This window comes from Pongo abelii, chromosome 20, assembly GCF_028885655.2.
Source record: "Pongo abelii isolate AG06213 chromosome 20, NHGRI_mPonAbe1-v2.0_pri, whole genome shotgun sequence".
NCBI classification, from domain to species: Eukaryota; Metazoa; Chordata; class Mammalia; order Primates; family Hominidae; genus Pongo; species Pongo abelii.
Window position 1 is genome coordinate 18,674,815 of NC_072005.2, and position 14,541 is coordinate 18,689,355.

General features: G+C 56.8%; 1 protein-coding gene across 1 annotated transcript in view; it reads right to left on the reverse strand.

Moving 5' to 3' along the window:
* The window catches only part of ELL (elongation factor for RNA polymerase II), an 82,588-nt gene that overhangs the window by 5,736 nt on the left and 62,311 nt on the right, over window positions 1–14,541 (reverse strand). Inside the window, exons 5-8 of the mRNA XM_024238198.3 lie at window positions 13,171–13,445; window positions 9,767–9,891; window positions 3,161–3,257; window positions 2,086–2,584 (exon numbers count right to left, since the gene is read on the reverse strand). Of these exons, the coding sequence (XP_024093966.1) occupies window positions 2,086–2,584; window positions 3,161–3,257; window positions 9,767–9,891; window positions 13,171–13,445 (996 nt within the window). The remainder of the gene's footprint in view (window positions 1–2,085; window positions 2,585–3,160; window positions 3,258–9,766; window positions 9,892–13,170; window positions 13,446–14,541) is intronic.

The window sequence follows — 14,541 nt, forward strand, 5'->3', positions numbered from 1 at the left end:
AGTTTCTAACACTCCCCACTTTGGGCCAGGCACTGCCTTCAATATCGCCACCACCCCCACCTGGGTTGTCTTTAAGAGGCTGTGGCCTTCCCAGGGACGCAACCCAGTGGGCATGTATTGAATGGGTCTGACCCTGGTCTGGGCCAGAAGGAAGTGAGAGGCAAGGCGCAGCTGCGAAGGCCAAGCCCGTGCTCCCGCCACACAGTGGCCTCCGTGGGTATTCTAGAACAGGTAACTGCCATGTGTCAGGCTGGTCAACATCACCTCATTTGACATGCCCCAAGATCTTCACCAGCTAGGATGACAAATGGGGAAATCAAGGCTCAGGGTCAGCTCAACCTGGTACCAGTGGGACCTTCAAAGTCCAGCCATTGGCAAACCTCAGCGGCCCCTGACTCCTACTCAAGCTCTGGCTGTGTGGGGCCGGCCAAGCTGGTCCCTGCTTTGGGGCCTGGAGAACACCCCCACAGCAGCTCCTTTCCCCATCTCTCCCCTTCACAGCCCACGTCCCTCTACTTGCTTGTCCCGGGGAAGGGGCACAGGACAGCTAAGACATGCCCTGCACAAGTACCACCTTCGGGACTCTGAGTAACATGGACCACCAGCACCAGGCTCAGCCTCTGGTGCCTCCACTGTCCTTTTCTTGGTGCTTGGGACATCTACCCCTGCTTTGCACTTTCTCACCTGTGGTAGAGATGACAGCCCCTGGGCCAGGGATGAACTGCCTACAGGCCAACACGCACCAGGCCAGATAGGAAACCACCTTGAGTCCCCAGGCCTGTCTTGGCACCTAGGCACTGGGGATCCAAGGAAGGGACACAGCCCAGAGTGGTCTGTGGACTTTGGACCCGGGCCCAGGGTCTCAAATGGCAGGATCTGCCATTTGAGACAGATCCTGGCCCAGGTCTGGCTGTGGGGTGTGGGTGTGTCCTGGGAATCAGGAGTCCCGCCCTGAGCACGGCCCTGGTCAGAGAGGCTGCCCAGGGAGTGAGGCCACCTTCTCCCTGTCGGCCCCCACATGCAGTCCCACGGGAGGTGGGAAGCCCAGCACGAGGCAGGGCTGACCCAACCCTGAAAGTCCTCCTTCCTATCCAGTAAGACCCAGCCACAGTTGTGAGGACCTGCTCTCCAGCCACAGCAGGGCACGGGGCATGGCCCTCTGAGCAACACAAAGCTATAATGAAAGAAGGGCTCTCATCCTCATCCCAGGAATCCCCTGACTCAGCCTCCTCCCCAGAGACACAACCCAAAAGCACAGCAGGTGACACCACCTGGGCTGCCCTGGGCCAGCTGGCGCTGAGAGTGAGGTGGCCATCTGCAACTGGCCGCCATCGCCACATGGGACCACTGCAGCCCCTGTCGCACATGGTGGTGGAACAGCCGCTGCACGCTGGCCACTGCTTCTGCTGGTTCCTATAAATGAACAGCTGCACAGGCTCATGGCCACGGTGCTGGGTGGGTGCTACTGCTGCTCAGTTCAGGTGCCTGGGCTGTGGGCTCGGAGCTGCCCAGGTCTCCTGGCTCCCCAACCCCAGCCTGCCAGGCCCTGTCCCCACAGCAGAAACCTACAGTCCACAACGGTCGCACGGGACCTACGGAGGTCCAGGTGCTATCCCTCTCCCATCAGGATCTGCCCATCTGCACCTGCGCTGCCTCTTCCTGAATAGGGCTGGCTTGCCTGGGCCCCCACTGCCTTCCCTGAACCCCAGCAGACCTCAGCATGGCCCTGGCTCCTGGGGCTTCCCTGCAGTCAGAGCTGGGGCCTGGGCCCCATTCCTCTCTGCATGTTAGCCCCTTCCGTGGCCTCAGTTCCCCACAAGGCTCTGGGCCTCCAGCTCCCAGTGCTGGCCTGGCACATTGACTGCAAGTGGCATCGGGCACTCCAGACAGGCAGGGGGAGGACCAGGTGCAGGAACATAGGGTGCCAGGTGCCAGGCACACAGGGCGAATCTGATGGGGCCTGGGGCAACAGGGCCTCCTCCCCTGGCTTCTACAGCTTGAGCCCCCTTGACACCCCATGAGGGTTAGGTGGGTGTGGGGCCAGTACTTAGAGTCCCGGCAATGCCCTCCTGCCCAGGCACCTACCTGGGGTGTCTGCTGGGGCTCCAAGGGTGGCATGGGTGGCAGGTGCACAGTCTGGAGGCTGGGCCCGGGGCCTGTCCTCAGCCGCCCTCTCCTTGTCTTTGTGCTTCTTGGACTTCTTCTTGGGCTTGCTGCGCGAGGGGCTGCCATGGGGCCTGCTGGGCTGGGCACAGTCTGTCAGCAGGGGCAGGCCGAGGCGCACAGTAGGGGCTGGGGCAGCCGCCTCTCTGTGCTCACAGTCCCGGCCGCTGTGGCCCAGGTCATTGCTGACATCGGCCAGGGGGTCGTGGGCCCTCGGGGGCTCCAGCCGCGGGGGCAGGTGAGTGCTGGAGCTGAGGGTGTCCGTGCTGGCTGGTGGGCCCGGGGTGGGCAGCAAGGCCTCACGGCCATTGGGCACGCCCAGCTTCCCATTGACGGCAGGCTGAGCTCTCTGAGTGAAGTGCGATATCCGGGGTTTCTTGTTGGCTAGGGGGTCGATGAAATCAGGAGGCTGCGGCCGTTTCTGGAGAGGAGCACAGATCATTTTAGACAGGAGCACAGAGTGGCTGAGCAGCAACAGGCAATCCCCTGGCCTGGCTAGAAAACCCAGCGCAGCCTGCAAGGCCCACGCTGGCCACATGGGGGCACCCGAGCACCAAGTCAGGTCCCAGGTGCTGCTCAGGGTGGCCTCAGCTGGGGCCCATCAGCCTGCTGAGACCGATGCAGGGGGAGGGCAGGGCCCAGCGTGTGAGCGGGCCACCCCTGGGGACTGGTCTAAAGCGCTGCTGTGCTCAGCATGCTTCCCCAGTGATAACTGTGACACAGGAGCAGCAGGTCCAGGGGTGAGCCCACATCAGGGAGCCGCCCCCGGTCCCAGGTTCCGCACTGTGACACTGGAGCGCTACGGCCACACTGGCAGGAATCTGCCCCCAACCCCAACCCGACAGCTTCCCCCTTGGTCCCTGGGCGGAGGGAGGCGGCTCAACTTGGAGCACCTCATGCTCCAAGGAGCTGGTGAGAAAGGTGACAAGGGTTACTGATGCAGCACAGGGTGCCCTGCAGGTGCTTGGGACAGTCACCCCAGGCATGCCCCATTTACCTGTGGGGGCGAGGCCGAGCGCCCACGCTCGCCTGGGGGGCTGGAGGCAGCAGGGTCTCCAAGGAGGCTGCCGGTGCTCTGTGGCTGGCACAGCTTCCTGCGAAGCAGAGGCAGGGCTAGGTCAGAAGGTGCTGAGAGGGCCTAGGGGCCCCGGGCCTGTATCCACATGGGGGCCCAGTGGAGATGCCTCAAGGAAGGGACCCCCCTCCTCCCAAATCCAGAGCAGGGCCAAGGGGTCACAGGAGCCTGGGCCTAAGCCCATCCTGCCCTGGGCTTCACCCAAAGGAGGACTTCCCCACTCACTGTCCCCCTGAGCCCAGAGGAGGGTCACTTTGTGTAGGTGCCTGCTACCGGAGAGACCAGGGACACACACTAGGGTGCTAGACCCTGCTTTTAAAGACAGCTGTTCATCCTGTTTAGAACGCTCACTGCAGAAACTGTCCAAAATGCAGAAGAGAACGGAGGGCCCTGGCCTAGGATGAGACAGCCTTCCTGGAAGCCCAGGTCACAGCAGGATCTGGAGGGCGGCAGAGTGGCCACCAGCTTGACTAGGTGATGCAGCTGGGGAAGAAGGGAAGAAATACCCCAGTGCATGCCCCTTCTCCCATTCCACGTGATCTGGGCAAGTGGAATCCCCCACCCCCACAAGCAACCCTGCAGCTTACGGGTATCCTCTCTGACCCAACTGTTCAACTCCCGGGGGTTGTGCATCTCAGGGGAGCCTAGAGCCCCTCCAGGCCCTGCAGAGAGACTTAAGTCCAGGGCCATGGCCATTCTGCCAGCCAGTGACACCCAGAGCCCATCTCCCTAACAAATGGGCTAGGCTACAAACCACTGCAGGTGTCACTTCCCTGGTGGCCTGAGAGGAGAGCCATGTGGATATAAACAGAGCTCCCAGTTAAAGACAGAAAACCGCGGACAGGCATTTGCATCCACTGAAGAGGCAAGACAGAGACAAAAGGAGGAGCGAAGTCACCAGAAAGTATAGCAGAAGCATGAGTAGTGACTGTTGCAGGATCCAGAGAATCCAGGGCCCAAAGCAAGAGGCACCATGACCTCAGAGGACAACAGGCTGCTGCAGGGCCATCCCCCACAGCTCTACTCCAGGTCCTCATCACTGCTGGTGGGGCTGCAGGACAGTGAGCCCAGGGCTGTCAGGCAGCAAAGAGGCTCGGGCCACTCCTCCAGGCAGTTGTGAAGTTACCTGGGCCACAGCTGGACAACAGGATGGCCAGATGTGTGGCCTCAGGAGAAGAAACAGGGCCCAGGACTAGGGCGCATCGGGATTCAGAGGCCCCAAGCTGTGCAGTGTGTCCCCAAGGGCTGCACTGCAGCTTCCAGGCAACAAATGTCAGACCTCAAAACCGAGGAACAGGAAAATACATTTGAAAAGAGACTCCACAGGGAGATGAAAACGTTAAAAAATAAATCAACAGGCCGGGCGCCATGGCTCACGCCTGTAACCCCAGCACTTTGCGGGGCCAAGGCAGGCGGATCACCTAAGGTCAGGAGTTCGGGACCAGTCTGGCCAACATGGTGAAACCCCGTCTCTCCTAAACGTACAAAAAAATTAGCCAGGCGTGGTGGTGGGCACCTGTAACCTCAACTACTTGGGAGGCTGAAGCAGGAGAATCACTTGAACCTGGGAGGCGGAGGTTGCAGTGAGCAGAGATCATGCCATTGCACTCCAGCCTGGGCAACAAGACTGAGACTCCATCTCAAAAACATAAAATAAAAAATGCCAGTTTTAGTGTCCTTGGAAAAACAAAAGCTCTGAATAGACGTTTCTTCGAAGAAGCTATACAAATGGCCAAAAGCACATAACAAGATGCTCAATGCCATGTGTCATCAGGGAAATGCAAATCAAAACAACGAGACACTGGCTACTCTGGGCACACTGCCTATGGGTTAGCCCTGCCCTGCAAGGAGCAATAATGAACAAACAAACCCACCAAACAAAAAACGAGATACCACTTCACACACACCCAGGGATGACTGGAATAAAAAAAAAAAAAACAGAAAATAGGTTGGACGCAGTGGTTCACGCCTCTAATCCCAGTCACAGCTCACTGCAGCCTGGATCTCCTGTGCTCAAGTGATCCTCCCACCTCAGCCTCTAGAGTAGCTGGGATCACAAGAGCACAACACCATGCCTGGCTAATTTTCTTCATTTTTTGTAGAGATGAGGGTCTCACTATGTTGCCCAGGCTTGTCTAGAACTCTTGGGCTCAAGCTATCCTCCCGCCTAAGCCTCCCAAAGTGCTGAGATTATAGGCATGAGCCACCACGCCCGGTCCTGGTTCAACATTCCTCACAGCTACAAGTTTCCACAGATTACATGTCAGCCACATAGTGTATAATTCCATTGATCTGAAATGTCCACAACAGGCAAATCAACAGAGACAGAAAGCAGATTAGTAGTTACCAGGGGCTGGGAGCGTGGAAGGGAATGGGGAGAGTGACTCCTGATGGGGACAGGGTTTCCTTTTGGAGAAATGAAAATTTTCTGGAACTAGACAGAGGTGGTGGCTGCACAATATTATCAACGTACAAAATGTTACTGAGCTGCTCACTTTAAATGGGTGACTTGTGTTACATGAACTGCATCTGAATAAAGCTGTTATTCTTTAAAAAACATCCTTAGAGGCCAGGCACGGTGGCTCACGCCTGTAATCCCAGCACTTTCAGAGGCCGAGGCAGGCAGATCACGAGGTCAGGAGATCGAGACCATCCTGGCTAACATGGTGAAACCTCATCTCTACAAAAAATACAAAAAATTAGCCGGGCATGGTGGCGGGCGCCTGTAGTCCCAGCTACTCGGGAGGCTGAGGCAGGAGAATGGCGTGAACCCGGGAGGCGGAGCTTGCAGTGAGCCAGGATCACGCCACTGCACTCCAGCCTGGGCGACCAGCAAGACTCCGTCTCAAAATAAATAAATAAATAAATAAAATAAACATCCTGAGAGTAGGTTAAAAATGACATCCTGGGCTGGGCATGATGGCTCACGCCTGTAATCCCAGCACTTTGGGAGGCTGAGATGGGCAGATCACCTGAAGTTGGGAGTTCCAGACCAGCCTGGCCTACATGGTGAAACCCTGTCTCTACTTAAAAATACAAAATTAGCCGGTCGTGGTGGCAGGCGCCTGTAATCCCAGCTACTCGGGAAGCTGAGGCAGGCGAATCACTTGAACCTGGGAGGCAGATGTTGCAGTGAGCAGAGATTGCGCCACTGCACTCCAGCCTGGGCAACAGAGTGAGACTCTGTCTCAAAAAAAAAAAAAAAAAAAGACATCCTGGCTGGGCACGGTGGCTCACGTCTGTAAACCCAGCACTTTGGAAGGCTGAGGCCCTTGAGGTCAGGAGTTCGAGACCAGCCTGGCCAACATGGTGAAACCCTAGCTCTACTAAAAATACAAAAAATTAGCCGGACGTGGTGGTGCGTGCCTGTAATCCCAGCTACTCAGGGGGCTGAGGCAGGAGAATTGCTTGAACTGGGGAGGCAGAGGTTTCAGTGAGCCAAGACTGCACCACTGCACTCCAGGTTGGGCGACAGCGTGAGAGTCCCTCTCAAAAAAAAGAAAGAAAGAAAAAGACATCCTTTCCATGAAATAAGAACATGATGAGTTAGGCCAGGCACAGTGGATCACGCCTCTAATCCCAGCACTTTGGGAGGCCGAGGCGGGTGGATCATGAGGTCAGGAGTTCAAGACCAGCCTGGCCAAGATGGTGAAACCCCATCTCTACTAAAAATACAAAAATTAGCCAGGCATGGTGGCGGGCACCTGTAATCCCAGCTACTCGGGAAGCTGAGGCACAGAACTGCTTGAACCCAGGAGGCGGAGACTGCAGTGAGCCGAGATCATGCCACTGTACTCCAGCCTGGGTGACAGAGCAAGACTCTGTCTCAGAAAAAAACAAAACAAAACAAAACAAAACAAAAACATGCTGCTACGAAAACGCAATGGGGAAGACTCTCAGAAACTAGAAATAATAGGCCTTGCATGGTGGCTCACGTGTGTAATCCCAGTGCTTTGGGTGGCTGAGGCAGGCAGATCACTTGAGGTCAGGAGTTCAAGACCAGTCTGGACAACATGGTGAAACTCCGTCTCTTTGCCTAGGCGACAGAGCAACACTCTGTCTCAAGAAAAAAAAAGAAACTCCAAATAATAGTAAATTAAGAGACAGGATGAGAAATGTCAAAGAAGTCTCCTAAAAGGAGAATAAAAAAGAGCAAGAGATGAAAACCGGCCGGGCGCAGTGGCTCACGCCTGTGAGCATTTTGGGAGGCCGAGGCGGGCGGATCACCTGAGGTCCGGAGTTCGAGACCAGCCTGACCAACATGGAGAAACCCCGTCTCTACTAAAAATACAAAATTAGCCGGGCATGGTGGCGCATGCCTGTAATCCCAGCTACTCCAGAGGCTGAGGCAGGAGAATGGCTTGAACCCGGGAAATGGAGGTTGCTGTGAGCTGAGATCGTGCCATTGCACTCCAGCCTGGGCAACGAGTGAAACTCCATCTCAAAAAAAAAGAGAGATGAAAACCAGGAAGAGGAGGACAGACTCTAGCAGCCTGCCAAGGGCAGTTTGAGGTGGCGTGCAGTAGGATAGGCCTTTCTACTACCGCACACGGGACAGAAGGACAGATGGACAGATAAGGCAAGTTTTCAGCCTGCGGGGGCCGTGGTGCCCACCATCCCAGAGTAGGTACCTGGCCAGCCCCTGGATCTGTGGACCAGCACAGGGTTGGGGTGGGAAGCCTCTGACCTTCAACGTGGAGGGAAAGCATCTTGGACTCTACAAGTCTAGATGTGATCAACCGCCAGCTCAGCAGGACCATCGTCTGGGCATGAAGATGTGGCTAGCAGTCCTCCTGGAGCCCTGTCCTCAGAGAGGTGCTCTAGGAGCTGTGCTCCCTTGGCACCAGGGAGGAGCAGGAGGCAGGAGTATAGACTCTGGCATGGGGCTCACGGGAGAGCGGAGTGGCTCAGGTTGGAGGTGAGGGCACCAGGCAGTGTGTGGCTTGGGCAGAGGAATCAGGAACTCTTGGGGGGACCTGCAGGACCCCTGACCCATGGACGGTGATGAGAGGAGATTTGGATACCAGGGACAGATTGGGTTTGGACGTCATGAACAAAGAGAACATGAGTGGAGAAACCACCCCCCAAAGCCATATGTGGTGCCAGCTCAGCTGGGGAGGCTTCTGCAGTGACTTGGGCCCCCACATCCTACCTGTCTCACGGCCTGCACCAGGCTAACGGCCTGCACTGGGCTAGCCCAGCTGGTAACAAATACTCCAAGGCTCTGCTTTGATATACGTGAGGCCATGGTGTCAAAAACGCTATAAATGGGTCGTAGGGATGGGGTGCTAAATAGGAAAAAAAAAGAAAAAAAGAAACAGCTGTGCAGAGGGGTACCACAGGTCACCTTCTATGTGGTTATGGCCCAGGGACATCAACCCTGCCCCCTGCATGCTAGTGGAAGCTTGTGAAGGCAGTGCTGATCCCCATGCCGGCCCAGAGTGAAAGCAGAGTGCCAAGGGGCTGGCATGAGCCCAGCAAGCTCACCCAGCAGATGGAACATGAGCCTTGAATCAGGGAAGCTGGAGGCGGCTCTGGAGCCTGCATCCCGGGGAAGCTCCCCGATGCCCCAGAGATGCAGCCCGGGCTTCTCCACCTCACTCCACTAGCTCTGGGCAGTTCTCCTTCCAGTGCCCTAAGGGTCTGAGGAACCCAGGGAGCCAAGGGAGAGGACACAGGGTACGAGGATGGGGGTGAGTCCTCTGCCAAGACTGTGCCCTCCGCCAAGCCAGAGCAGTGCCCCGCAGGCCCCTGACCTGCACACCCGGGGTGGACAGGCAGGCACTACCCTCTCAGGGGAGCAGAGTGGACCCCCAACTTCACTCTGCTTTCCAGAGGCAATTACTGCTTTAAACAGCTGAACTTCCAAAAAACAACTACAAACTCATAAATACCTCCGAGTCCCTGAGAAATCACTTAAGGACTAATTAGCAGATTGGCCTGCTTCACAGCCTGAGCTCCCTAGCTGGCAGCAGTGGAGAAGGAAATCATTAGCCGCCTGCCTCCTTAACCACTGCTCCCCTGAGCTGCTGCCACTCCTGACCCTGGGTCCCAATTAGCCTGAGGGGATGCATTTAATTAACACTGCTTAATGACGCCTGCCAGGAGTGTTGTTTGGCCTTATTTCTCTCTACTTCAGGTTCTTGAGAGGCTCTTTTCAAAAAGTCAGTGAACTTCTGAGGCCCTGTGGGGATGCCCAGGTTGTGGAGGGAAGCATGAGGGGAAGTTGGGGACAGCTGAGGAGGGTCTCGGCAGACTGAGGCCTTTTGTCTGAAGATTCCGAGGTTGGAGCCAGTGACTCACACCTCCATCCCACTCTGTGGGCGTGGCCTTCCCCCACCACAGGACGCCCTGGAGCACCACGTGGGCAGTAGGGAGGATGGCCAGAGAGGCCTACTTGGACCCTTCCATCCTGCTCCCAAGCCCTGTGGCCTTCAGGACCACAAAGACCACCCCAGCATCCTCTGGGTAAGCTCTGGCTGCCTTCATGCGGGTGGGGACACGCTGCGGGACGGGAGGCGGCATTACCGGACGAGCACCCGCTTCAGCAGCTGCTGGTCCCCCTCCGAGTAGCCGGGCCAGTCCTTCTGCACGTCCTTGTACATGCAGTCCTGCAGCGTACACGTGCCGTCCTTAGCACTCATGTTGGCCACCTGCAAGACAGAGCCAGCCATCACTTTGTGGGAATCCTGAGAAAGATGGGGGACTAGAGAAAAAAGATCTGATGGCAGGTTTGGGAGGGTGTGCAGAGACAGTGGGAGACAGACAGACAGACAGAGACAGAGGAGAGGAAAGAGGATGGCCCACTACCGATCAGTGGTGTCTCCCACCCCCAGTTCCCCTGCACACAATCCAGGGTGCAGAACGGACAATGAGGGTCATGAAGCCAGGTCCAGACTCGACTGTCTTATAGGTGCTGGGGCCAAGCTGGCTCCAAAAAGGGGAAGGCTACTACCTGCAGTCCTGAGACCCCATCACCTGCCCCCTGGCCCCCCTAGCCTGTTTTTTTTTCTTTTTTTGATACAAAATCTTAGTTCACTATAGCCTAGACCTCCTGTGCTCAAGTGATCCTCCCACGTCAGCCTCCCAGGTAGGTGGGGCCACAGGTGTGCACCACTATACTCCAGCTATTTTTTTTTTTAAAGATGGGATCTCACTATGTTGTCCAGGCTTGTCTTGAACCCCTGGGCTCAAGCGATCCTCTGATCTCAGCCTCCCAATGTGCTGGGGATTCCAGCCACCACACCCGGCTCCTATTTCTTCCAGGCTGGAGTGCAGTGGTGTGATCAAGGTTCACTGTAGTTGCAAACTCCTGGGCTCAAGAGATCCTCTTGCCTCAGTCTCCCAAGTAGGTGGGCTATAAGCATGCACAATCATACCCAGCTAATTTTATTTTTTGTACAGATAGGGTCTCAGTATTTTGCCTAGGCTGGTCTTGAGCTCCTGGCCTCAAGGATCCTCCCACCTCAGCCTCCCAAAGTGCTGGAAACAGGCATGAGCCACCGCGCTGGGCTCCACCCCATTTCTGATCACAACTCCCACGGCAGAGTCAGCCACGGCTGGGGATGCTGGGTGAGGGGTACCTCCGGGGCCAGGTCTGAGCCCACCTTCCCTACAACCAGCCTGCCTTGCTGTTGCCGGTTGACAAAAGCTAAGCTCGTCTCCCAGACTGCTAACAAAGATGGATTCAGAACATCTGCCTTAGAGGGATCTGAGGAAGCTCCAGGTCACTGCCCTGAGTGGGTGCTGTATGCTGGCCTGCAGGGCACTCTGGTCTCCATCTTGCTGCAGGCACAGCAGCCACTGTTTTCTGCTGCATCTGACATGGCTCTGTGTCAGCGTATTCCATGGGGAGCATTTTTTTTTTTTTGAGACGGAGTCTCGCTCAGTTGCCCAGGCTAGAGTGCAATGGCGCTATCTCGGCTCACTGCAAGCTCCGCCTCCCAGGTTCACGCCATTCTCCAGCCTCAGCCTCTGGAGTAGCTAGAACTACAGGCACCCGCCACCACGCCCAGCTAATTTTTTTTTTTTTTTTTTTTTTTGTATTTTTAGTAGAGATGGGGTTTCACCGTGTTAGCCAGGATGGTCTCGATCTCCTGACCATCCTAACCATCATGATCCGCCCATCTCGGCCTCCCAAAGTGCTGGGATTACAGGCGTGAGCCACCGCGTCCAGCCCATGGGGAGCATTTTTAACAGTTGAATAATATTCCACCCCCAAACTGCTGCCAGTTTCTCTGTAGCATAAACAGACATTACTGTGTGCAGTTTTTTTCAGGTTGGCAACAGTTTCCTTTGACGGGATTCCCAGAAGCCAGATTAGTAGGTCAAAGGCTGAATATTTTTATGGCTCTCGACAGGCTTTGCTAAACATTACTCAGCCGTCAACACCCCTCCCCTTGAAGGATAGGCCTGTGGGTTTCCCTGGGGCCCAGCCAGTCCTAGAGGTGGACACCTTCCATCTCTGCTCTAGATTTTTCCACAGAGGGAGGGCCAAGCACCTTTGAGGCGTGCAATTTTGTCACTGCCGTTCCTCAGTGTGTCTGTGGGCCTGTGAGGGGCTGGAAATGACCAGTCTGGGTGAGGCACATCCCCCTCCTCTTCTGCAAGCCAACAGTGTCCTGCTGACCCCCACAGCTGCTTGGGGGGAAGCAGCTACATAATGAATATAGAAGCAAGAAGCAGACAAGCTGTCCAGGGGAAGTCGCAGTGGCACGGGAAGGGACACTCTGCCTGCAGACGCTGGCCAGGCCTGCTCCCAGGAGGCGCTGAACCAAAGTCACCTGGAGAAGCCAGGCACCAGCACAGTCACCTCCTGGCCAGGGCAATGCAGGTCCCACATCTGATGACTCCATCAAGTTCCCTTCAGCAACTCCTGCTGGCACCATGCCAGCCCTGCCTCGGGAGCAGGATGGGGGTGGACAAGGGCCAGGCTGACATCCTCCCAAGGAATGTGCAGCACAGTCCCACCAGCCGCGCACCCGAGAGGGACGCCTATGAGGAGCTCCGTAAACATGGAAGAACGTCCTTTATACAGCTGCTATCCCAGCATGCCACAGCATGTGCTTTCTGCTGCAGGCATCACCTGTGTTCCTGAGGTGCTGGATGTGACCCCGAACATCCCACTTCCATCATCCTAAAAGGTCCAAGAGGCTCAGCCATGTCTCTTCCTCAACCACAGCAGCGATCCGAGGAGACCCATCCTCAGTTCACCTCAAGGCTGCGTCTGCATGGCCTGGCTAATGTTCTGAAGCCAGTGCGAATCGCTCCCCTTCCCAGGGACCCCCAGGAAGCCAAGGTGGAGCCTCAGGAACCTCCATGGGTGAGGGGGGGGTGGAAGGCAGTCAGGGCCATCGCACCTGCTCCAATGCCCGGGGTGTTTCTCAACAGCAGGCTCCACTCGCCAGCACCACATTCCAGATGGCCTAGCCTCCAACCCCAGGGAGGGGCACTGCAGGTCACAGACGGAAGCCTGGTGGTCCGAGACGTGAAGCCCCTCGCCCAGAGGCGCAGGTGTAGGGCGGCAGGCGGCTGATTCACACTGAGGCCCGCCAGGCTCTGCCAGGCACGTGTAGATTCCTTCCCCAGGCCTTGAGTCCACAAATCGTCTGCAGCCGAAGCCTGAATCCACTGTGCCAGGTCCCACGGCCCATGTGTCGGCAGACAGTGAAGGAGGGCCTGGGCTCCATGCTAAGCCCACCTCTCAACCCTGGACAGTCAGGGCCATGCCCAGAAACGCATCCATGGCCCCCTAAGCTTGTTCTAATCCAGGAGGCCCTGGCTCTCAGGCAGGTTCTGAACCTGGGAGAGACCCCGGGAAGGGCTCTTCCTTGCCAGTCCCAATCCCAGTCTCCATGCTCTGGCCCATCCCACCCGCATAAGACCATCTGCGGAGACCACTGGTAAAGACATGACATCGGGGCGGCACGCACCTGCTGGAGGAGGCCATCCAGCGCGTCCTTGTCCGCCTGCGTCAGGCCATCCTTCTGCAGTCGCAGCAGCAGCTCAGCCTTGCGGTAGGGCCGTAGCGCCAGGAGGTGCAGCACTCGGTCACGGAAGGGCCTCTGGGACACCCCGCTGCCCCCACTCATGCCACTGGCACCGCTCTTCCTGATGGCACTCGCCAAATTGATGGGGGTTGCCCGCTTCCGGGAGGGCACTGCATCTGTCGCACCTGGGGCCGGTTTCCGAAACTGAACCTTCTTGCCTGCAACAAGAATCCAAGCTTTAGGGAACAGAGAGGGCGCTGCCGTGTCCTAAGCCAGTGCTGCTGAGCAGGTGCCCAAAGGCTTGAGACTATAGACAGTGCTGGCGGCAGGCAACACACCAACCACAGCAAAGGCCAGCTTGCTCCTTGGGGACCCTGGGCGGTCAAGAGCGCCACCTGCTGCCCACAGCCAGCACCTGCAGGGCACCCAGCCTCAGAAGTGGGAGGTGCAGGCGGCAGAACTGTGTTAGAGCCTTAACTTACTTCATCACAGATGACCTAAATCCTGGACAGCAAAATCACCTGATCACTCTGGTGGGGTGTGTGTGTGTGTGTGTGTGTGTGTGTGTGTGTGTGTTTGGGTGGGGGTGGGGGCGAGGATTGTTTTGTTTTTTGAGACAGGATCCTGCTCTGTCACCCAGGCTGGAGTGTAGTACAATCATGGCTCACTGGAGCCCCAAACTCCTGGGCTCAAGCGATTCTCCCACCTCAGCCTCTGGAGTAGCTGGGACCACAGGTACGCACCACCATGCTTGGCTAATTTATTTTTTATTATTTGTAGAGATGGGGTCTCACATGCTGCCCAGACTGGTCTCAAACTCACGGGCCCAAAGGACCCTCCCGCCTCAGCTTCCCAAAGTGCTGGGATTATAGACCAGAGCCATCCTGCCCAGCCTGAGGCAGGGGCTGTTTGTAAACCATTCTGATGTAAAACTGGGGGTCCCTGAACTGCAAGAGGCAGTCACTCCCAAGCCTGTACTTCAGAGTCCTATGCTGGCCCCATGTGGCAACCATTTTTGTTTTTCTAAAGTCAATAAAGATGTCGGAGCCACTTTCGGCAGCTGCTCTGAAGACCCTGGGGTGCAAGTGGTACCCCAGCCTTAGGCCCGGTCAAGCTCTCCTCTGGCAGGCGTGGCTGTGCCCAGAGCCCTGGGGAGAGCAGGTTCCTCTCTCTCCCCGACGCAGAGACGTGGGCAGGGTCCAGCATGCTGCTTCCCTGCTCTGTCCTGAACGATGATGCCCTGGCATCCTTGGGAACAGGGTCGGCCGAGCAAGCTCAACAGTGCCTCAAATCCTTCCCCCAAAAGCTCTTCAT